The sequence below is a fragment of the Copidosoma floridanum genome, unplaced genomic scaffold, assembly GCF_036245765.1.
Source record: "Copidosoma floridanum isolate Cflo_tuat_1 unplaced genomic scaffold, Cflo_Japanese_pri ptg000001l, whole genome shotgun sequence".
Classification (NCBI taxonomy): Eukaryota; Metazoa; Arthropoda; class Insecta; order Hymenoptera; family Encyrtidae; genus Copidosoma; species Copidosoma floridanum.
Window position 1 is genome coordinate 1,733,440 of NW_028321878.1, and position 24,897 is coordinate 1,758,336.

At 45.0% G+C, this 24,897-nt stretch overlaps 1 protein-coding gene across 1 annotated transcript; it reads left to right on the plus strand.

Moving 5' to 3' along the window:
- Positions 1-1,181: 1,181 nt before the first annotated feature.
- On the plus strand, positions 1,182-24,778 carry LOC106636310 (glutamate receptor ionotropic, kainate 2). Its single transcript, XM_023391255.2, has 18 exons — positions 1,182-1,354; positions 5,708-5,866; positions 7,437-7,688; positions 9,281-9,456; positions 9,565-9,618; positions 9,705-9,869; positions 13,619-13,771; positions 16,887-16,988; positions 17,079-17,180; positions 18,660-18,887; positions 20,865-20,969; positions 21,753-22,013; positions 22,780-22,977; positions 23,055-23,280; positions 23,359-23,523; positions 23,598-23,698; positions 24,015-24,200; positions 24,275-24,778. The coding sequence occupies exons 1-18, from the start codon at positions 1,243-1,245 to the stop codon at positions 24,317-24,319; spliced, it is 2,790 nt and encodes a 929-aa protein (XP_023247023.2). The 5' UTR covers positions 1,182-1,242; the 3' UTR covers positions 24,320-24,778.
- Positions 24,779-24,897: the final 119 nt, after the last annotated feature.

Sequence of the window (24,897 nt, forward strand, 5' to 3'; positions counted from 1 at the left end):
AAAAAGGTAGAAAAGCTCCGGTAGGGGAGGATGAAGAGGCTTTTCGTTGAGCCTCGCTGTCTCGATAAGTACGAGCGATCTCTTTTGACAATAAAATTTGCCTGCAGGAGAAAAAAAAGGGGGGGTCAACTGTACCCTCGAGGACTCGATTTTTCCTCCGTATACACATAAATATGTTTACGATTACAATTTCCGACGAAAAAAAGTAAAGAAAATCGTAGCTTCCGCGGATAAAGCACTTGTTAACGGGGCGAGCTCTCATTTTCCATACATAGCTACTCCCAGCGGGGGTGGAGGATTTTTCATCGGCACATCGCTCCGGAGAGCAGATTTTGAAAGGGATGCGGTTAATGGGCTCGTTCATAACTGATACTTTGCTTACCCCCGAGATACTGCACAAGAGGGGCGGTGAGGTCGACGACACCGTCGTGGCCCCCTTTTTTCTTCTACTCTCTCTCTCTCAAAGCGCCTCCTCTCGATGCACGTATCCAGCACCTTTTCACCGTAAGTATAGGTGTATATATACAGGTCGGCCGCGTGCATCGTGTCGTCCCGGTGCAAGGCGCAAAAGACCTTTTTCCCCGTGTGGGTAACACGATAGCGCGCCCGGCTCCCTCGTGACCGTATATATATACCTTATTCATACACGGCCAGACGGAGCTTGCGGATTATCGTTGCTCCCCGTGGAGATTTAAGATGCTCAATTTGAGGAGTTGGAAATTTGTTTTTTTTTCTTCCTTTCTTTTTTCCCGACCTCCTTTCCATTTGTGATTTATCCGCGTGTGCAAAAGTAATTGCAGCGACAAGCTCGCGTGTTCGTGCGAGGCGCAAGGGAAAGTTGAAAATCGCCGATCCCATGTACGGCCCTAAATGGCGTCATAACTGCGCAACAGTCGAGCCGTACGGGCAATAACTTTTCAAAAGGACCGCTTGAGAAATTTTTACTGCCTGGTAAATCACGGGCCATGGAGTCATTGTACGCGTATACACGCGCACGAGCTCTCGCCATCGCGGAAAGAGGGGCTCGATCGAAAGCACAAACGCACAAACTTTGAGTACATTGTGCTTACGTACAATAGCGAGATAATGGCGGCCAGCACATCCTATACGGCAAAAAATAATTCGTCATCCGGTTGCAGATTGGTGTAGCGCGAGCGGCATACATAGAGGACGAGGAGACATAGGGGCAGTCAAGCTGGCGCTCGAGCTTCCGATAGTACACATAGGCCTCCGAGATGAGCTATGAAGGGGAACCCGGGCTCCACACTGGCCGCCTTACTATCCGTATGCCTACTGACGCTCCACCAGCTCGGATGCCCCGGTGTACGCGCTCTGCCGCCCACCATCAAAATTGGTACGTATACGTTATAATATGTTCAAACCTCTCCGCTCTTATACCAAAGCATTTGTTTATTTGTTGGGAACAAAACAAGCGATTGCATTACTAGTCTAACAGTACGAGTGTTAAATTAAACCTTAAAATATGCGATGAGCTTTGCTGAGGATTTACCCTGTTTCTTGTTCTGCGATATATTTTTTGGCTCGCAGGTATCACAAGTCAATAATATCATGTATTTTTTTTTTTTTTTTTTTTTTTGTGACTAATACATAATATAGTGCCCCACTATACTAAAAATACCTATATACAAGAGCTGAGATCTCATGTCTGGTTATTTGTGCATACAGATGATATTTTGTAGGCCAATGGTCATATATATATATCAAAACAGAAGTGCACTTTTGGAGCACATGCCAATGGCCCTCGACATTTATGCTCGTGTATATATATGCGCGAGATTTCCATCGACCGCCGAGCGATTTCGATTTACACTCTTGCCGGTTAATCCTACGGCTGATTCGTAATTAACGGTGGACCCCCCGAGAAACGCAATTAACGAGGAAATTGTAGTTGACGATTCGATGGGAGGCTGCGATGATGGCCACACACGTATATATGCCCATTTATTCGTCAAATTGAAAATTATCGCACGCCGCGCCAATCGCTCCGACGCCAACGCGTGAAAAGCCGAGATAGTTTTGCAGGCTCGATGATAAACTTTTACATTGTTTCGCACGCAACGCCATTGAAACGTTCCATCGCTGCGATTTTGAGGGATGAGAAAAAATTATTATTATTTTGTTTTTCGGACATTCCACTTTTTCCCCCTTCGTTCTCGCTGCAGCCGCCAAAGTAGAGAGGGTTTAGTTAATTTTGCGGAAGGAATTAAGTCGCGGACCACAACTGGCATTTAAGAAAAGGGAAGAGAGTGCTCTTGACGACCCGCGGCTCTACTCGAGAGATGATAATAAATTCAGCGCCCTTTTAAAACTTTTTACTACCGCGAGCAACCAACAGCTTTCTGCACGTAACATATACTTTTCGCGCGTTGGAAAAAAAATAACGCCCCCTTCTGTCGTTATACATACGTATAGGCTATACCTAGCGTCAGATATATACGCATCGGTTAATCGAGGGAAACAAGCAAATTAAAATTCAAACGCTTTGCCGAATAGTACCTACTAGTAGCTGAGGAAGCAGGTATGGTTTCGGAGCAAAACTGAGTACCGAGCTTTCACGGATCAGGATTTTTCTCTCGACAGACGCACGCGTAGAACGTGAAAGTATACGGAGTATTTTTCGGCGTTGCAATCCCAGCAAGATTCATTTATCCGATCCCCCAAAAAGTTGTCCGAGGTATATATAAGTGTGTGTGTGTGTATTTCATGGTCGTGATCGATCGACACACCCCCGAACCTCCGTATGTTCCGTATATATATACTAACTTTTTTTGGGGAAACCTCTTATCTCGAAGCAAACAAACGTGATCCTATAATGGGAGCGACGAATCCACCGAGTGCGCCTATACACACGTAAACACGAGACACACATTTAGTCGCCAAAAGACGCGATTTCCCGTAGACACCCATCATGCAGAGATATATACTGTTTCCACCCAACGGATGCCAAGACGAAGCGAAGAAGAAGAGCGTCCTCCTTTCACCAGCGTTATTACGACTCTCTCCCTTACGCTGCATTGCCTTCTCCGGCGTCCCGGACTACTACGTGAACCTTTTACCCTATTCCCCCTAATGCTCTCTCTTTCCCTCCGCGCAGCCATCACATTTCCTTAATTTCTCCGATGGCTTCTGCTCCGCTCTTATTTCCAACTCCCCCCCCCCCGCCCCTATTTTCACGAGGCTATTTTTCCTCCATCCCCCCCCACCTCGCTTTCGTGCACTTATTGAGCCAATTATCGTTCCCTCCTCCTCCTTCTTTATTCAGTTTTAATGCGAGCGTAGGGTAGAAAATTCTTGTCCACCCGGCACATATATGTATTTCCCGCAAACTGCCAAGGTGCCCCGGCGTAAAATACCGCGAATCGAGAGAGAGCCTTTCGCAAAAAAACGCGAGTTCGTCAACGATGGGCGATATAAACTCGAACATCCTGACCCAATAACACCGACTCGATATTTAAACCACGGAGCCTTGGGCTCGAGGGAAGTTGACGGAGTGCCAGCACTGCCAGCAGCGTCAACTGCCACCGAGGCTGTATATATATAATGGAAGGGAAGAAAATAGAGAGGGATATAACGATACACATACATATATATACACATCGTTGCCCGGAGCTGTATATGTACAACGGGGCAGGGCCAGTAATGCGATTGCACACGAGGGCTTCGCCTATCTAACCCTGGACCCCCGGACGGATTTCTATTCTGCACACCCACACCTCTATAAATATATATATATAAACATGTTATACGTACACGAGCGAGATTCACCTACACTCGTCCACCCGTATGCGTATGCATATATGGCGGTGATTGCGCCCTTTCCGGACCCGTGTTCGCGTGAGCTTTTGCTTATATATAAGTATATTATACATTAGTACTATACGGGGCTGTAAGGTTACATTCGTTCGAAGCTCGCTTATATATATTATTGCGCTGTGCGCCGTATATACCCATGTCTATTGGCTGATAAGCGCGCTTGCCTCTGTACGATAAGTATTGTGTAATACGTGAAACGAGCTCGGGGATTGACTTACCAACCCTTTGGCGTAAAAATCTCACGGCAATGCACTTATTGCCCGAAACTCGAGAGCCCATGGGGGCTTGTTGCAAATGTTGCATACGCGCGGATACTGATGTAAAAGAACCACACGCGTAGGTTGTTCGTGCTATAGTTGAAAAAATCGCTGTATCCCGTAACCCTATACCAACCTGGTGTAATGAACGGCCCATTTGGAAGACGAGAAGAATACCACTTGTTTTATCATTTCTTTTTTTTTTTTTTTCATCCCTATTTTTATTTGTAATGCCGGTTTTTTGGAATAACAATTTTGTGCTGTACTCGATTAAACCACATGAGTTTCCGCATCATTTAAAATCAAAATTTTATAAAAAAAAAAAAAAAACAAAAAAAAAACATGTATATAGTCGTGTGAAACACATCAATCGTGTGTAGGTATAGGTTCGTAGCGAAGACGCGTGCCCCAAGTATAGATACGAGAGAAAAAGCATCACCGACAGCTAAACGGAGCCAAGTGAATTACTTACCTGCACTTAGAGTGAAAAAAAAGAAAAGGGCTTGCAGGAGTAAAAAAGTGACGGTCTGGGCATGTGTTGCAGCGATCCCTAAACGTTTTCTGGATAGCCAGACCCCTCCGAGCAAAGCGAGGACGTGCACTAATCGCCTTGCTTGTATGCTACTTTTTTTTCTTTCTTTCTTTCGTTCCCCTGTAGCCGGTCGTTCAAGTACCCATTCGGAGCGTAAAATTGTTTCGCGGACTAACCCATTATACGCATGCAAAATTTACAAATTATTTATTTAAAAGGCTCGAGCGATCCAAGTTTCGATGTGAGCACGCCCGAGTGTTTCGCCTTGATGTGTGGCAAGGGGGGAAAAAAAGACAAAGACGGATCGACACACAGGGTGACCTTAATCGCCAAGAGTCTCGAGGCATCTCGCGGTATACGTAGCGTCAAATGGAGGTGTCGGCAGTGCTCCTGTGTCGGGTATATACCCCTCTGGTACACATCTTATTTTTCGCTCGGTATACAGCCGGCAGCGTTTCAAGGCACGGATCGAGTACCTGCTTTTTCGGAACCACGTACGGGCCATGAGTGATTTTTTTTTTTTTTTTAAGCCTTTGTGTGTATAACTGAGGTATCGCCTCCGGCCGTTGGGTGTCTTTATCTCGGGAAGATGACTCTCGCGGACGGCGCCTTTCTGCGTGAAAGAAGCTTCCTCCCGTCCTTACCTGCAAATCAAAGCAACCGAAATTCCGTAGCAGCATAGGAAATTGTCTTGCATGTATATGATACCGTGTTTTCAATTCATCGCGTTACACGTGTATGCAAAGTGAGCTTGAACTACTTGCGGCTTCGTTTTTCACCTTCGTCTTTTTGATCTCTGCTCTTTTTATACAAACCATCACCCTTTTTGGCTTCTCACAATCAGCATTTCTCTAAATAATTTTTTTTTTTTCTTCTCTTTTTTTAATATGATTACACTGAAGTTATAGTTTCAAATGTAACAACGAAACTTCATCTGTTATATGCAGAAATACGTCTCCCAAAATAATTTGAATGGTCACTAAATTACTCGACGAGTTATTTTAATGGTGAATGCTTATTGAATTTACTTTTACTCATGTATTTTCTTTTAACATGCAGAAAAAAAATTGCAATTTGTTCGCAGGTGCCATTTTCACTCATGACCAAAATAGCAGCACTGAGCTGGCCTTCAAGTACGCCGTACACAAGATAAACAAAGACAAAAGTATACTGCCAAACACAACTTTGATTTACGACATCCAATACGTGCCTAAGGACGATTCGTTTCATGCGTCCAAAAAAGGTAATTTTGAAATTAATATCCAAGTACCTATACCCCCTTTTTTTCTACTGCCCGACTCGAGACGCATACGGATGGATCAATAATTGTTCCAATTAGCTCAGCTTCTTTTTTTGGGGGGAGGGGGGAGCAGCACACAAATAGACATTACTCTCGATGTATAAATGGCTTTATCAAAATTGCATACGAGTCGCTTTACTTTCAGGATTTAGTTCCTTTCTCTCTCTCTCTCTGATCCTCTCTGTATCCATATACGTGTTTCACTATCGACAGCGCCGAACGAATCGGTTTTTCCTATCGCGTTTGCAGCCAAAGAATTAACTGAATATCAAACGAATCCTTTCTCCGTCGCATCTAATCCAAGTTTGTGGAGGGAAAAAAAGCAAAAAAAAAGCCGGAAAGAGAGTTTCTCATTTAAGGTATTCCCCCTGAGAGAGAGTGTCTCATTGGCTTCGGTGCATGCACCAATTGACCAAATAAAACAAAACTTAATCCCTTGCGCTTGATCTTCCCATGGATTCGCCGTCAACAGCGTATATAAAGCCATCGATCGCCGAGTACACCTAATGGCCCTTTGAAGGATTCCAACGTGGCCAAAGCCGAAATAGTTCTTTGTGCGCGAGAGAGGAGATGCTCATCCGCAAAGCCAAGCTCGATTGATTCGAGGGTTGAACTTTCGGGGGGGGGGGGGGTGACGAGATTCAAGGAAATCAAATTGCTTGGACCGAGCGAGCCGAGGCGCGCGGAGAGCTTCTATACATTTCAGAGGATAGCTCCTCGAAATGGCTAGGAATAAAAATATACGCTTGTCCGTTTCTGCATTCGCACCTCAATCTTGCCTTTTGTTCAGCAGCACGAGAGCTCAAGTGTTTGTCCATCATAAATTTTTTCGAGTTTTCTTCTTTATTTCGTGCTCAGCCATTTTTTTCTTCGTCCTTTTCTCTGGTCTAGCGAGAATAAAATGGGTTACTGAACATATCTTTTTTAGGCGAGGATAAAGTTCGCTACATCCAATAACAAAGAAAATATTTAGCTATCGATCGGCCAAAACAGCTCGGCTCTTTGTTTCTTATAATAAACCGTCACCTCTGAGCACCGAATTGCTCCAATAATGTACAGGCGTGCATTTCCATTTCTTTTTTTTTTCTTTTTTTTTTTCTTTCAAATCAACAGCGATTACCGTGCTATTTTCAACAAATACTCATGTATCACGCGATCGATGGTCGAAAAAGTGCCTTTATTTGGAGGAAAAAAAAAAAAAAACATCGTTAAAGAATTGCGCAGTAGAACGTAATTTTCCCGTTAATCAAAGTGGCGCTGCTACTGGCGTCGGCACCAATTAACGCGAAACGGCCGTATTCATACAAGTACAGCTCGAGACGACGGAGAAGAAGAAGAAGAAGAAGAGAAAATGAGCGGAGAACAAAAAGGTATACAAAAGTGCGCGGGTATACCTCATACAATACACTGCGTGGGTTGTGTGTCTCCCTGGCAATAATAATAATATTATATACCTATAAACTTGTATAACGATAGTAAGTACAAAGAGGTATGTAATGTGTTCTACTTGCAGCCTGCCAGCAGGTGAAACTCGGCGTACAGGCCATATTCGGTCCGTCGGATCCAATACTGGGCCAGCACATTCACAGTATATGCGACGCCCTGGACATACCGCACCTGGAGGCCAGGCTGGACCTGGACTCCGAGGCCAAGGAGTTCAGCATCAACTTGCACCCTGCACAAAGCCTTTTGAACGCCGCCTACCAGGACGTCATGGCCTTCCTCAACTGGACCAAAGTCGCCATCGTCTACGAGGATGACTATAGTAACTTTTTTCCCTTTTATTGTTTGTTCCCTCGTCTTCCACCGACTCGCGAAAAAAAAAAAAAAAAATAGTCGATGCTCACCGTCGTATAAAAGCCAAAAGGAGAGCGCGCGAGGTGATTGGCGAGATGGAGGTGCGCAGCTCTACCGCTTCGTTGATTCGATTTATCATGCGTATTCGCTCGGTCCTGAAATTCCCTCGAACAAGTGTATGACTGATCCACCACTCCGTGTTTCTTCCTATTTACCCCCTTTCCCCACCCCGTACACGGCAATGCAAACAAAAGCGTGAAAGGGTACGTTTTTCATCTCGAGGACCCAGCGTAAAACAAAAAACGTGCAAAACCCCTTGTATGGAAAATTTACCCTTTTGCCGAATCTCCGTCGTAAAAGTTACAGGTGACCCGGACGATTTTATACCTTTTTTTATACGACTCGGGGCTGAGAGTTCAGAGCGTGAGTCGGTGAAACGAACCCTCTGTACCCATCCCCTTTTGGATTTTCCCCATAAACTTCGGGGACGCGATTGCCCTTCCCCCGTCTTGCGCAGTAGATGTAGCCAAAATAGATAACAGGGCGGCAAGTATTTTGGACCCGAACGAACGACATCCTCGGGAGCGTGTATATATATGTACACAATAGGCATAAGGTACGCCACAGCACGGGGTCGGAGAAAAATCATCGCCTCTTTCTTCGAGGTGGCACCCTACTTCCGGCCGACCCAATTCGTCTCGTTTGGAGCTAGCAGCAATTATCCGGATTACCTCCGTTACTTTCGTTTGCCCCCCTTCCTGCGGTACCTTCCCGTTGTTTAGGGGTTTGTTTTGATTTCTCACCGGTTCGTGTCGGCTGGTAACTAATAGCGTTAATTGGTATCGGCGCGTCGCCTAACCGACAAACCATCAGCCGAGTGTCCCCTCGAGATGTCGGATGATAAGGCGAACGACGAGTAAAACGTAAATAGTAACAATAAATCGTCCCATGTATAATATATTATACGGGCAAGTGTGTGATATATAATATAGAGCTGGTGTGCATCGCGCAGAGAGCGCATAAGAGAGGGAAGAGAAGAAGAGGAGGAGCGGGCGCTCGGCCGAGCGAGCCGAGTGCGAAGACCTCCAAGTTGAGATGATACCGTGATTACTCGGGCACGCTCGCAGGTATTGATTCCATCGGGTCGTCGCTATTCACGGGTTTCGCGCTGACACGCTCCCTCTCCTCTCGAGCGCGCTCCGCTCTCTCCCCGTCATTCATCGACCTTTTAATAAAATCCGCGTGTGTATTTTGTTATTGCATATATACATACACACCTGCAGTCGGATGACCTTATATTATTGTATGATCGATATTTCGGCCGATTATAGTGGTATTTTTACACCAACGTAATAGGCAGGCTGATATTAAATAAACTGGTCCCGGCGACCTCTTTCTGGGAAAATGGGGTCGAGCACCACAATGATAATGATTTTTTTTTTTTTTTGCTGATGAGAATGTACTTAGCTTCGCGCGAAACTCCCCCGACAAGTATGTGGGAAAAGGAGGGGTTTTTTTTTATTTTTTTTTTATTTTTTTTTATAATTACACACTTTGCAGGTTTAATAAAGCTCCGAGAGCTCGCGAGGTCGCGCAAATCACAGGACATAGAGGTACACCTGAGACAAGTCGATCCCAACTCGTACCGGCAGGTGCTGTCCGAGATCAAAGCCAAGGAGATACGCAACATGATCGTCGACACGAGGGCAGAGAACATGCACCACTTTCTACGTGTGGTGAGATCACAATATTGTTACATTTATTGTTACATCATCATTTCCATGTATTATATTATGTGTGTCTTCACTTGCGCATGCAAATAACTGTGTTAACGGGATTTGCAGATCCTCGAGCTGCAGATGAACGACTACAACTACCATTACCTGTTCACAACTTTCGTAAGTACATGCGCGAGAATAATAATACAAATCCAAAAAGTTTTGGCGCAACAAAGGTGCGTTGTTTTATCGTTCAATCGTCGCAGGACATCGAAACGTTCGATCTCGAGGACTTCAAGTACAACTTTGTTAACATAACTGCCTTTCGACTGGTGGACGCGGACGACATCGACGTGCGCGACGTACTCAGGGACATGGAAAAATATGGCGAGAACGGGAACAACTTGCTCAACAAATCTCGCGTCATACAGGTAGGACCCATACTCTTATTATAGAGTAAGATGTATATTTTACACGCGTGTGCACCACCATTGTGTTGTTATCGGTATACGTAATATTATATACTTTGCCTGTACCTTGTCCCATCATCAAATAAATTGGTCCATGTTTTCGCGACAGTGATTACCCACTCGCTAAATTTATTACATGACAAATAATAAGCTTTTATTATTATTATCATCACGATCGACAAGTAGACGTGGAGATATATTGTACAAACCATTTTTTTTTTTTTTTTTTGGCGCATACATCACGCGCAGCGGAGCAACAAACTATAACGAATCTGCGAGTCGTTAGCGCGCGACGGCGACTATACACAATGTACTATACGTTATACACGGCTCAATTGCAATTTTACGGTCAGCCAAGCAGCGCAGCAGTACCTATAAATACTATACATGTATACACGCGCTCCCGTTGTATACACGTACAGGGTATATTTAATAAGATTGGCAGAGTGGCGTCGTCGTCGTAGTCTGCCCGATGTGCACACACTCGAGCGTTTAATCCAGCGTGACGCCGGCAGGGCACACGCACATATTATACGTGTACAAGTTGCCGACGCGAGGGGCAAAAAAAAATGCGTACGGGATGAGCTTTTTGCAAATCAGCGTGTAAATTAAACGCGAGCGTGCAAAAAAGGAAAAAAAAAAGATGCGTACATGCGCGTCGAGGGTCGTGTCGGGTGTGTAGACTCTGCGGATCGAAGCGCGAAATAGTACAATTGCAATCAGGAGTCGCTCGCGCTGACGAGGTGTAAATAGACAAGTATATACAGGGAGAGCTCCAAAAAGGCTTTTGAGATACGATTCTTCGCATTGAATAACGGGCCTAGTGTAATTCGATGTAGGACTGCCGTGAAAACCAAAGCTTACCGATATAGTCGGTTGCGTTTGTGTATATATTATATCCTTTCTTGTACCTATACACGCTGCACGACACCGCATTGAGGATCATCGTGGAGAAATCGTCAAAGTTTTTACCGATTTTTGTCGCCCTGTTCCACACGTTACATGCGCATTTTGACTTTCAGGGAGAAAAAAAAAAAAAAACCAAGTCCCCCTCATTCGCTGACAATTTCCGCACATTTTTTTTCAATTGCGAGCGAGTTCTCGACTTTTTTTTTGTTTTTTTTTCGTCGACCAAAGCTGTTTCGATTGCAAGACAAAAATGAGAAAGCGGAGCGAGTCGATCATACCGCGGCGAGATTTAAGAGAGCCGCTAAACTCCGCCGGGAGATTAAGATTGGCTTCCAAGTTGGTGTAACATTGGGCGATGGTACACGTCTTCTCAGCTTGTAGGGGTTGAACTAATGAAAAACACGCTCGAATTAACAGAGAGATAACGAGAAGAAGGGGGGTGGGGGTGGGATTCTCTTGGGCGCGCCATTGTACTTGTGCCACCGACGAGCTCGTCTCTACGTATATATATACTGCATATACCGATCTCTTCCGCCGTGCAGTGTGTATATATATCTCGGGACTTTCGCCTCTCCTTGGTTTCTCTCTAATTGATGGCGGGGAACAAAGTTCGCGTACTCGGATATGTGTGTGCGCGCCAAATACGCCAGGGATACACGATGCACCTGTTGACGCCGTCCCTCGGAGCTTGCAACGCTCGAACTGCTGTATATATAATATGTACATGCCATTGTACACGCACCATTAAACCACATCATCCCTATACATGCTCCTCGCTGCTGTTTGATTGTTTTGGCGCTTTTTTCTATATCATCCACGTGCGAGCTCTCGATCCTTGGGGGGGGAAAAAAAAATTTGCGATTTTGCATCTTAGTTACGTGTAAAATTAAATAACAATTTGTTAGCCAAGTGGTGCAGAGGAGACTGGAAATTTTCAACGCGGCAGATATACTTGTACCGCATACATACACACATACGCTCGACAGCGACCTAAAACTTGATGAATGCGTATATAATGGGTTCATTAGTGAAATTCACGCGTAATTTGCCCACAGCTACATCATCCTCCCGTTCCTTCAACTTACACTATGTATATATGGGCGTACCTGATAATTTTCTCCTCGCACAAAATCAACGAATTTTCTTTTTTTTTTTTTTTTTTCATGGAGAGATTTAAAACGAGAGTCGATATTTTTTTTTCAAATAAATTGCCGGAGAGTACTCTTTACAGCTCTGTGTTTTTCTTTGAAAAAAAAAAAAAAAAAAAAAAAATCACCAATTACTCTTACAGATTTTAATAAAGAAAAAAAGGGGGGAAAAAATGCATCCAAAGCTTCAGCTTTCCAATCGCGCTCGTTTCGACGGATCCCTGATGGATTATCGCCGCACCGACGCCCCTTGTCAAATCACGTCCGCTCCCAACTGCTATGGAGAAACAACAAACTCTCGTCACACCTTTTTTTCACCCCCCCCCCCCCTCACTCTGTTAATCCACTCGCGATGTTTGCTCGATTCGCAACACGACTCCTTTCGGTTTGCGCATCTGCACGATTCATTATGCAGAGTGCATCATCGGCTATATGGGTAACGACATATACACCAAAGTGTATAATATAAGGTAGGTATGTCCAATGGATCATGATATTTGTTAATTATGTTCATCGTATGCTATGTACTTGTACAATGTCATTTGGCCACCAAAAATATTCATCCCAATCGCAGCAGATGTAGAGAGCACGCGACGTACAGCTCCCGGGGGAAGCCTCAAAAGGATTCGATTTCCGAAGCGAGTCAGGTCCGGCAAGCGGTACCTTTCACACCACACGCGCAAGAGGCTTGTTTACGGTCGACGCGAGCCTCTGCCTTTTTTTTTTTTTAAGCGAGCGGCAGATGCACCAGAGTAGAAGAAAGGAAAAGTCGAGCGAGCGACGGAACAAAGGAGGGGGAAAGGCACGCAAATCGAGAAATGCGGAAGTCTGCGGGAGATGGAAAAGGAAATTTGCTCCCCGGAGGAGAGGAGGGAAAAGGAGCCTATCCCCCTCTCCGATCCTCCTTTGGATGACGGGAGGGGGAGGAGTAAACAAACGGTTGAAAGTTTCGCCTCGAGCTTATTTGCGTGTGATTGGGGGGGGGGGGGGGGCAAAGGAGCACTTTTTCTTGTACACATTCGGGCAACGAATTTTTAATCGTCACCCCGCGCGCGCGAGCGTACCCTTGCGAGGTAAAGAGCTTTGCCGGAATCTCTCGAGTTGGCGTGACTTTTCCATTACTCGACGGCAAGCCGGCCCACCGCTGGGGCAAGTCGGGGCAAGAAAAAAAAAATAAATAAAGGAGCAAACTGGCGGCTCGTCTCAGCTCTCCTCCTCGAGGCGGAAGAAGAGGAAGAAAGAACTCGAGAAAAGTAGTTTGACGGAAAAGCCGGGGGGTAGGTGTATAGGCGCCGGCCGTTGGAAAAAGTTACCGATCAAAAAGAAAACAAGAGGCCCGAAACTGAAATGCCCCGAGTATACAAAGGTATAGCGGGAGAAATGATAAAAAAGATGCCCGAGAAAGTTCTTGGCTACCGCGTATTTGTGAATACACTTTGGGCAAAGCCGTTCTTGAATCAACCCTGTACATGTAGGTTACTACCGACTCAAAGAACTTAATTACCTTTTAAAACTCCCTTGATCTATTTTCCAAATGATTCGACTCCTTTTATCAAATGACTATACTTAGTGGTTTCAATTACATCTGATGATATATATATATATATATATATTGTACACTATATTGGTCCACACGTGGTGTTCCGATTGCAGGCGGAGCCCGCGCTGATGTACGACAGCGTCCAAGTATTCGCGGTGGCTCTGCGAGCCCTGGAGCAGTCGCACTCCCTCAGGCCGATGAACATCTCTTGCGAGCTCGAGCATCCCTGGGACGGAGGACTATCTCTCATCAACTACATCAACTCGGTACGCTACGCCTATACGCTCTTATATATTTTCTACTACATCTATATAGTGTATGGTGCCGATACAGCCCCCCGAAAAGTGATACGTGGTATAGGTGTGCATTAGTACCGCGACTTCCTGCCCGGACGGTATATCAATGATAGCTCTCGCACCTCTCCCCCCAAACTCCAATCGACCCTCGATAGCAAAGACACGAGGAGAGCTCTTGCCTCTCGTAAATTATACATCTCCCGAGGAGATCTGGCGTCGCGCCAACTGGGGCCCGTGTAGCGGTGACGGTGCGAGCTTGATTAAAGTTTTTATCGCTAAAAAATATTTCACTCCCCTAGCCCCTCTAACGTGTACATATAGGGGGCAAAAAAAAAGAAAACAATGGAAAATTCAATCGTCCGGCTCGTTTTTACGGACACCTAGAAAAGTTTTTTTTTTCCGATACGCCTAATACGAAACCCGATGAAAGGAGCTTACGGGAGGATGATGGGAAGAGATTAGTCGCGCGCTCGTACAGATGTATACGTTCGTGACAGAGCGCTGGCGCGAAAGGCGCAAAATCCTCGGCTTCTGTATGTACATGTACAATAAAGGTACGAATCGCAGAAATGATCGTACAAAACGCATGCAAAGAGGCGCGTGTCGCTTTTCAACTCGGATGGGGCGCAAATTGTTTAATTATCGCGGCGAACGACACCCGTCGCGGGTAGCCACCACTGCACGTGATTCCATCTCTCGTTGACACAATCCCTCCAAAAGCGAGCAATTCTTATTTCTGATAATTTGTTACCCTGTCGAGTTCTTTTGTCTTTTTTATACCTTGGTCTCGGTGGATGCTAGCTCGGCAAATGATGAAAAACCAAGGCGCATGGGTACGTAATTATCAGACCCCAAAAAAAAAAAAAACGCCAATGCAGCGACTGCACTCCTTCGCCCAACGTAATAATCTCTTCCGTGGTAACATGATCTTCGCAGCACGCTCTAATGAGACATATTTACCTACCTGCCCCCCAACCACGGCGAGTAAGTACTTTTACCAGCTGGGGAATAAAAACGAATTTCCGCCGAGCTAAGCGCGCGAGTTCGAGAAAACACACACACGGGAGGGGGGTGGTTTTGTTTTTTTGCTGATTCCGCTACTTTCGGGGGCTACATTGGAAGTACATAAAGTATACGTACGATATCCCCCGCCACCACCACTACCTCGGGGCGAGTGGCTCTCGTAGCCCGCACGAGTCATTGACGACCACGTTTGGGGCTAGTTCGCCGGGCTGTAAAAATTTTCCGGTCGCAGTCGATACTCCAGGGGGATAAACCACGCGCACCCATTTCTTTTTTCTCGGGCTCTTTCGATCGTCTCGAGGAGCTCTCGAAATATGCTGCTGTACCGTCGGTCATGTCGACACGTGGGCTCTTTTTTTTTTTTTGGTTTCCGACATTCGCTGGTGAATTAGCGAGCCGAGCGACAACTCATCGCGGACCTTTTTCAACTTTCGTTCCGTTGAGATGAAAAAAAAACGATGGTGCAAAGTTCTCGGAAAAGAGAGAACAATTGCATTGCCGCCCTTGTATCGAAGGAGGATTCATTGCCCGAGAGAAGCTGCTCTCCCAACTTCATTACAACGATGAGAAAATACATATACCTATATACATCGGGGAAGAAGAAACACAAAGAGGCAGGGTAAAAAGGAGGCGGTAGAGAGCAGCGAATAATTATATATTTGCTACAAGCGCAGCGGGAAAGAAAAGATATCTGCTCGCGTTCGCACATGCAATGTTAGGTGGTATAGGTGTGTTGTTAATAAAAATCACGAGAATGCATCACGTTAAGAGATAGATGCACGTATGTATATAGAGTTGCTATCTCGCAGTTGACAGCTATACGATGTACATGTATATATGTATGTTGGATACAGTGGAGGCGCAAGTTTCCAGCTTAGCCAGGCCTTCGTCCGGTGGTCCCCTAATTTACGGTCCTCGGTTGTAATCCGAGTTTCAATTTTGGCTGGCATGTGTGGGTGTGTGCATACGTATTCATGTGTGGGTGCAGCTGAAGTTGCAGCGTCCCTTTCCGCTCGAGTTGCACTGTCCTATCTTCCCTCCTCCGGCCCCGAGTTTGCGCGACTCTGGTCCTCCATCTCCAGGTTCTGGCTCGGGTGATGTTGTTATTCCGACGTCGCACGTGAGAAATGTGCATGCGCGTGTGCTCCTGCGTCGGACGGAACTGCAGACAATGCCGTTAAAGTCGAGGGGATGGGGGAGAAAAAAAAATGAAGGGATTGTCGGAAACGCGCGATAATCGGTTTTCTTTTCTTTTTTTTTTTAATGCGCTTTGCCAACGTTACGACTACGTTATATCCATATATTACGTGGATGAAGGTATTAGAATACGAGTTTACCTATACTTTTTGAACGTGCTTTTTTTCCCACTCATCCTTTGCGTGCCCAAATTTTTTTTTTTTATATTTCATAAATTCAGCCACCTGTTTGTGTTTGCATTGCCTCTTCCGCGAGTTTGTTTTTCCGAATCAAAGCACCCACTAGAGACTCGCACAAATATAAACACCGAGTTGAAGTTGAATACTATAGCTACCCCCACCCTCCGTTATTTTTATTGTTACAGGCAGGTGTATGGAAAACACCCGTTTTTCCATGAAAATTTGGACCGTCGGCGATCGGTTGTACACGCAACAATGCTCCGATTGTTCGGGGATATGATATGCCGTGTAGTAGTGACGGACGGTTATTCATCAGAAAACATAAATATACTGCCCACGCGATACACACATTGTGCGTAGGCGCATTTTTGTCGCTGCGTGGGAGTCACGAATCCACGTATATATAAACCCAAACGACGCCCCTCCCTCCCTCGGAAGGTGTATATATAAGGTCAAAGGCTTATTCTCGGAAAAGTCGGAGGGCTATTTTTTAAGCTCCTCTCGAGAGTCCGTGCACCACGCGCCCCGACTTGCATCTTAATGCTCCCGAGCTCTTTCACGACAGTGTATACTTAAAAACTTGCGAGAGCACCGAAAAATACAGCAATTATCTTGCAAATAAACGGGGAAGAGCGTGATGATGATGATGATGATGACAATAATCCCCCGCGTGGAGTATTTTCCAGGTGGAGATGAAGGGGCTGTCGGGGCCCATCGAGTTCAAGGAGGGCCGGCGGATACAGTTCAAGCTCGACCTGCTCAAGCTCAAGCAGCACTCACTGGTCAAGGTATAATATTTATTTATCCTCCGGTTGCGCTGTTTGTCACTCTTTAACATTACCCGCGATAATGCTTATGTGCTGTCTCCGACCGTGAAGGTGGGAGAGTGGCGGCCCGGCGTTGGGGTCAACGTGACGGACAGGCCAGCCTTTTTCGAGCCGGGTTCAACGAACGTCACCCTAGTGGTGATCACCATTTTGGTAAGTTGATTACATGGTGTCGCTGTACACACGGCCGCCTCCTCTCTTTCGCGGACCCGCGAAATCGAATTTCAAGTGCTTATCGAATTGTCGACTCGTCCCCTCGGAAAACCACACTCAACTCCGAGCGAGTGAAATAATACAATTTCGCCGCTTGAATTTGCGGTGCATCGCGTTATAATATCATTTCGTCGCGGTCATCCTTTGCGGATGATGTAATTTTCATGATTAAAAAAAAAACAAAACAAAACCAAAAATCCATCTAGTATAATTATATGCATATAGAGAAAAAGTTTGTATATCACGTTCAATACGTATAACTGCAGTACAAAACAAATGAAAAACCCTCCAGCAACAGCAGCAGCAGCTTACCCACCAAGTATAGTACACGTATACCATAAGTGTCTGTGATTGTCTCTCATGCGATGTTATAATCACAATGTGTTATTTGTCCAATTAATCACAATGTTTTTTTTTTTTTTTTTTTTTTTTTTTTTTTTTTGAATCTCTCGTCACGCTACCACGCAAGCAAGCTTATTCGCTTCTAACATAATAATTATATTATACATTCGTCGATTCAACAGTGTTGGCCTTATAATATATGCTGTATACGTTCAACGACACAGGCTATGGTACATATTTATGATGTGTATACCTAATGTCACAATGCAATAAAAGCACGTAAAATCAATGAAAGGGGGGTGATTTAACGATTGGATGTGTAATATATACATGTCGGATGATGACACAACAGGAGACCCCGTACGTGATGATGCACCAGAGCAAGAACTACACCGGCAACTCGCGCTTTTACGGCTTTTGCGTCGATCTGCTCGAGGCCATATCCAACGTGCTCGGGTTCGCCTACGAGCTGGAGCTCGCGCCCGAGCGCAAGTACGGGGCCAGGGATCCCGTTACGGGAGAATGGAACGGAATGGTCCGGGAACTCATGCGACATGTACGCATTGCATACCAGTGCACCACGTTCATTCATTTTTTCATTTTTTTTTCACCCTCACTCTGTACATCTTTCACCCAATCTGCAATCGTGTCATCAACAACACAGCTAACAAAGTATAGCCACACAAGATACTACTTATCTCTCACGCTCCCTTCGTTTCGTCACATCACCACCAGCTAGCTATTATATATTATATTATATTATATATAATACACCGTCACACACGCTAAAACACCTGCCTGACTTTATTTTGTGATGACTGATTTTGACGCACGACTTTTTACTCGCACCACCACCTGTAAATACAATTACGTTTTTCATATAGAGAGATCCTGTATAAATATAATACCCAAAATGGGGGAATGTATATAACTGACCGAGGGTCAGTCGGTTAAATGCGCGCGCCATTAGAGGAATATAAATTGAAAAAAAAGAAAGAAAAAAAAGGTCCGAAGCTCGGTGAGCACACGGTCGCGCGATATAGATGTGCAGGGGGGTGATACCGACTAATGCCGCAGGAGCAGCCGTACGTGATGCTGCGGGGCCGTGGCTCAGGGGGCGGCAGCGGCGTCGACAATTTTAGCGGCAACGAGCGCTACCAGGGCTTCTGCATCGACCTTCTTAAGGAGATAGCCCACATGGTCGGCTTCGCCTACAGGATCGAGCTCGTGCCCGACGGCAAGTACGGCGTCTACGACTACGAGACCGGCGAGTGGAACGGCATCGTACGACAACTCATGGACAAGGTAAGTGCTCCCCCCCCTCCTCACCTCACCTCCCAGCGCCGTCCAGACAATCATACGTGAGTGGCCGTTACGACCCATCTCTCTTTCTCTCTCTCTCTCTCTCACCATGTATGATGCTGATGTGCTTTTTCACCCTCGCTTCTCTGTGTGCGCGGGGAATGTTTTTTTTTTTTTTTACACTTTTCAGTTATCCTTACCACAGGCGCTAATGACCATACGTTATCCTGCTTCTCTCTATCTTCTGAAAATTTAACCTCGAGCTTTTCTCGCGCATCGGTGAGAGAGCTTTACAGTGGCCATTTCAAATACGTGAGCTAACCCGATTGGCGGTGGTATGGGGGAAAGGTGATGTTTCATCGGTCGAACGAACTTTTAGAGCTTCTCTCTCGGGCGCGCGAGGCATATATACCTGTATACATACGCACGTGCAACTGCTCGTTCAATAATCGAGGATAGGCTTTTTGTTTTAGATTTAAGGGTCGTCGTGTAGCATCCAGTGTGTATCCAATCCACGTCTCTATCAAACATAATTATATATATAGCAATGGCCAAAGAGTCTCGTGTACCGTGTGGATGATGTGTATGTAGATAATAGTGGTCCGACAAATGCGGCTTTGAGCTTCGTTACATTTCCGATGGAACTGATGACGAGCGTTATTTGGCGTATACCCAATTGAGCCGTGCTGGTATACGCATGTAAACGACGGCATCGACAATGCGACAACAAAAACATCGTTTTTTTGTTTTCGCTTTGGGACTGATTGCTGAAACAATGGCATTTCTCGTGTCTCTCGTTTCGTTACGACTATTGACTCGGTTCGCGTTTTTCCACTTGTTTCGCGCGAAAATTAAAAAAGCAGGCATCGTTATTTTTCATTAAGGAGTGGAGGGGGTGAAAAAACTTTATTCGTTAAAAGCCATGGCGCGTCCCAACGCGTTGTAAGAAGAAAACAAAAACCAGGTCGATTCAGTCGGGCTTTTTGCTCCGAAACAAAGTTCGTCGGCTAGAATTATAAAACTCGCTGCCGGTGCTGTCCATTGTGACTCTTTTTTTTCTCACAACCGGTTCGGAAGAGCCGGAAGGTAGATACAAGGTGATGAATGAAAACATAGCCGGGCATACACCGGCAGTCTTTGTTGTTGTTATTGAGCTCATTATACGAAAGTTGCGAGGCGCCTCCTACGCTGAAGAATAAGATTAATCGCAGCTTGCGAGGGTCCTCGGGAAAGAGGGAAAACGGAATGTACATAGGTATGCACTAGTGTAGAGGGACACCGGCTCGTTACTTTTCACCGGATGGCCATATAATAAATAAAGTCTCGCGAAAATCTGAGGCGGTGACATGCAACACCAGCGAAATGGATACAACGGCGCCAAGGAAAAGTGAAGCTTGAAAATAAGAAAGGAAAAAAAAAAAAAAAAAAAAAAAAAGATATGGACACTTACGCGCACACGGTTACAATACGATACAGGTATAGCAGCATCACATGTTCCAAACACGCATTCGAGATTGCGGCCATTTGTTCATGTATGCTCTGGAGAAAATACGATGGGTGACATTTTTCGATACAACATTAGTGGCTCTCGATTGAAGCTGCAACGAGTTCTTTTGCAACTAATAAAATATTCAATAGGTGTACATAGTTTACAATAGGAACTATTTATGGGACTACGTAGCCCAGACTATTTTCGCATGGCAAACCATTTTTTTGTATTTCTCATTCTGAATGGCTTGATCTACTGATTAACATTTTTTTTCTTTTTTTTTTTTTTTCTTCTAAGCATTTTCGAATCGCTTGCAATACAACCCGTAGTTTCATACTAATCCTATTAACGCCTCTTTGCGACTTTGTGCCTGCATTTACATAGAGCTTGGAAAACAAAAAAAAAGTTAAAACAATGCCATGAAATGATCAATGTACAAATATTTTACTTGACGAATCCAAATGATGCATGCTTTTTTCTCTTACTTTCAGAAGGCAGATCTGGCAGTCGGATCGATGACCATAAACTACGCTCGGGAGAGCGTCATCGATTTTACAAAACCATTCATGAACCTTGGCATATCGATCCTATTCAAGGTAATTGAAATTCTTACTAGTCGAAATCAAACAAAGAACAATAAATTGAACTGAAGGAGGGTACAACGAGTACACGGTGATCGAGCAAGTGTACATGTAGCGGAGAAAGCAATTTATCTGCAGTACAGGGTGACGAGATGGGGAGTGTGAGGAGTTTTCCTCGAGGAGAGAGCAAGTACTTCTAACAGCTGCAGTCTATAATAAACAGAGGTAGCTCCGAGGTCCCTTTAATCGCTGCAAATTGACCGCTCTCGTGCGCAATTAAAGCTACGAGCAACTATACACTCGATGAATGGGATGCTCGTTTTACTCAAAGGACCCGCTGGACGTGACAGCCGCACACGACGACGGGCCTCTGGACGAAACTCCTCCCCCTGCACCTCCTCTCGGGCTCGTGGCTCAACTAACTGCTACCACTTGTATTATACACTAAGGATCGCATCTCGCTGACCAGACCAATAGGAGGTTGTACTTTTAGACATGGATGCATACGTACACTCATCGGAAGCTGCTATAGCTGCTCAAACTAACTTTGTCGCTACGTGACGGTTTAACTGAACAGTATACGTATTACAGCACGAGAATTTTCAGCTCCATTAACCCTTAATGACCAAGCCAGTGGTTGCGTGCTCATCTTTAAAAATGAGAAAGAAATATGCAAAAGACATAATTATATATTATATGTCAATTACGAGTATCATAAATACGTGTATATTTATTGAACAATGATGATAATCACGATTGGACGACGAAAAAAAAAAAATTACCTGGTGGTTGGTACAGGTGCCGACGAGTCATCAGGCGCGGCTCTTCTCCTTCATGAACCCGTTGGCGATCGAGATCTGGCTGTACGTGCTCGCGGCGTACATCCTCGTCTCGGTGACGATGTTCGTAGTCGCGCGTTTCAGCCCGTACGAGTGGAACGAGCCCCAGTACCCGTGTCACACTGGTGCCGAGGTCGTCGAGAATCAGTTCTCGTTGGCCAACAGCTTCTGGTTCACCATCGGCACCCTCATGCAGCAGGGCAGTGATCTCAATCCCAGGGTGAGCGCATTAGAAATTTTTTGTTGATTGCGTACATTTTTTTCACCAGAGCACAAAATTACAATCGATACAACACGTAGATTGACTATAATCTGTGAAATACAGATATATTTTTATGGACCCAACTCGATCATTCATGATATACATGGGTAATTCAGTCGCGTTTGACACTCTTGACGGTTTATACAACCCAAAAATTGAGGTTAATTAAGTACACACGATCGACATAATGTTTATATGTTATAAATTGTGGGTTATTGAGTTCCGAAAGTAAACTTTGTGAAACAAAATGTCAACACCCCACTGCATTGTTATTAGTTGTTAAGCCGCGCTCCTGTAAAAATAAGCGTAACCATCGGGACGGGTTACGCTTTAACTTGAAACTGCAAGGTTATTCAGGGTATCAACACAAGATTGTGTGGAAAACATATCAGGTTCGTTCGTTCGTTCAAGCCCCTTTCGGTTTGGTTCGGTTCTCTTAGCAAAGTATACAAACAGAACTGGTTCTGTATAGGATTCCCGTAAAAACCACTCAGTACGAAAACTGTTACACATGGATTAGATGTGTATCGTATTTATAGAATGTCACATTAACTTTTTGTAATTGCGATGAAAATTTTTGACTCAGGTGTGAAATAACGTGTGACAATATGTGATTACTACGGGAAATTATGTTAACGATTTCACTTGCCAGGCGTTTGCGAAATCACAACCGAGAACACAAGTGACACACTGTATAATACAATTCAATTAATGTTTATAATAGGCCGCGAGCACGAGGATAGTCAGTGGGATCTGGTGGTTCTTCACCCTAATCATCATCTCCTCGTACACGGCCAACCTGGCGGCCTTTCTAACGGTCGAGCGCATGATCACGCCGATCGAGAACGCCGAGGATCTCGCCAGCCAGACCGACATATCTTACGGCACCCTCGAGAGCGGCAGCACAATGACCTTCTTCAGGGTACATATATTACATGTTTATTCAATTCAAACTACTTCTGACTGACTTAAAAAAAAACATCCTCCAAACTTTTGAAGGATTCGATGATCGAGACGTACAAAAAGATGTGGCGCTTCATGGAGAACAAGAAACCATCGGTGTTCGTGCCAACCTACGAGGAGGGCATCCAGAAGGTCCTCCAGGGCAACTACGCCTTTCTCATGGAATCGACGATGCTCGACTACATCGTGCAGAGGGACTGCAACTTGACGCAGGTCGGAGGTCTCCTCGACAGCAAGGGCTACGGCATAGCGACGCCCATGGGTGAGCTGACGTACATGTTGTCATTGCTAAATTGTGTCCATAAGAATGGCGTGTGCTTATACTTCGTTTCTACGCCAGGCTCGCCGTGGAGGGATAAAATTTCGCTGGCCATCCTCGAGCTCCAGGAGAAGGGAGAAATCCAAATACTGTACAACAAGTGGTGGAAGAGCCCGAGCGACACGTGCATGAGGAACGAGAAGGGCAAGGAGAGCAAAGCCAATGCCCTCGGGGTCGACAATATTGGTGATTTATCACTACCAATTTACCCACCGTTTATCCGCATCGCGCAAATAAACAATGCTCTTTCACGTGTGCAGGTGGTATATTCGTTGTTTTGCTGTGTGGACTGGCGTTTGCGGTACTCATTGCTATCTTCGAATTTTGCTACAACTCCAAGAGAAGCGCACCGGCTGAAAGCGTGAGTTGCCGATGGTTTTCCTTCATTTTTTTCCCCCACTTGACTTTTATCGTTGTTATTCATAATTACGGAATGTGCATGTGTATGTGATTGATCCTCAGCATGAACTCGTCGATTATTGAATAAAGAGTATAGCAGCTTACCTCAGTGGATTTCGATGCTCAAAGCCAGGCGCAGGTGAGGATTGCATTTGAAACCCCCAATAGAGTATACAACTAAAAATACACACAATATATTACAATGATACTCGCAAAAATACACATCTTTTTGGGATGGTAATTAAGTACGAAAATGTTGAATGAATTTTGTTCGACAGGAGGATAGACCGCCGCTGCCACCACCGCCAACCTGTTCTGCCTCCGTACAAGGAGTTTCGCAGACCCGAAACCACGAGGAGTCATTGTGCTCGGAAATGGCGCGCGAGCTGTGCCGCGCTCTGCGCTGCCGCAGCTCGTCGCGCCGATCCGACAATCCGATGCCGACGCTCATTAACGGATCGCAAGTAAGTTGTACATCTTTTTTATTCGTTTTTTGTTCTTTTTACCTATGCACACTCCTTGTATTGTCTCTTTTCAGAGCGGTGCTCCGGGACTGGAAATGTCACCTCGCGATCGCCTATGACGACAATAAGCAGGGGACTATACAAACTAGTGCGGCTACTTAATCGTTTTTCCATAGTCAATCGTTAATGGCTCAACTGATGTACAAAAAGAGATAATGATTTTTCCCGTTCGTTTTACGTCCGAATAGGTATTATCAACAACGACGAGGCACATAAAGTAAATGAAGGAGCTTTTTTTTTTTCATCGGGATGAAACAAATTTGATTGTCCCGATGTTGTAAATACAAGTGTTTGACTGTAGAAAGAGAATATTGTGTATCAAGTTGATTAAATAGTGTTAAATATTTATTGTTATTTATGTAAGTGCCAATTGTCAAAATTGATAATGACCATTTTGAGCTCAGCCAAGTTAGTTAAGTAACTTTACCAACAGTTGTCAAACTAGCTGTCGTCACTTGTAGTGTAACGTGTGCGGCTAAGTTAGAATTTTTCTTTCTTTCGTGTGGAAAGAAAGGGCTCTCGGAAATAAAGACAGCGTTTATAACATCAATCGTTGGTTTTATTCATCTTTTACGGCAGTGTGAACACTACCCTGTAAAATTCTAGTGTTATTGATCGCATCTGTGTATTTAAATTT

Bases quoted from the DNA above. Each gene is read 5' to 3' on its own strand.
- LOC106636310 (XM_023391255.2), top strand. From the start codon at position 1,243: ATGAAGGGGAACCCGGGCTCCACACTGGCCGCCTTACTATCCGTATGC. The intron at 5,867-7,436 runs GTAATTTTGAAA...TTCTACTTGCAG, and splicing joins GTTTCATGCGTCCAAAAAAG to CCTGCCAGCAGGTGAAACTC. The intron at 24,201-24,274 runs GTAAGTTGTACA...GTCTCTTTTCAG, and splicing joins CGCTCATTAACGGATCGCAA to AGCGGTGCTCCGGGACTGGA.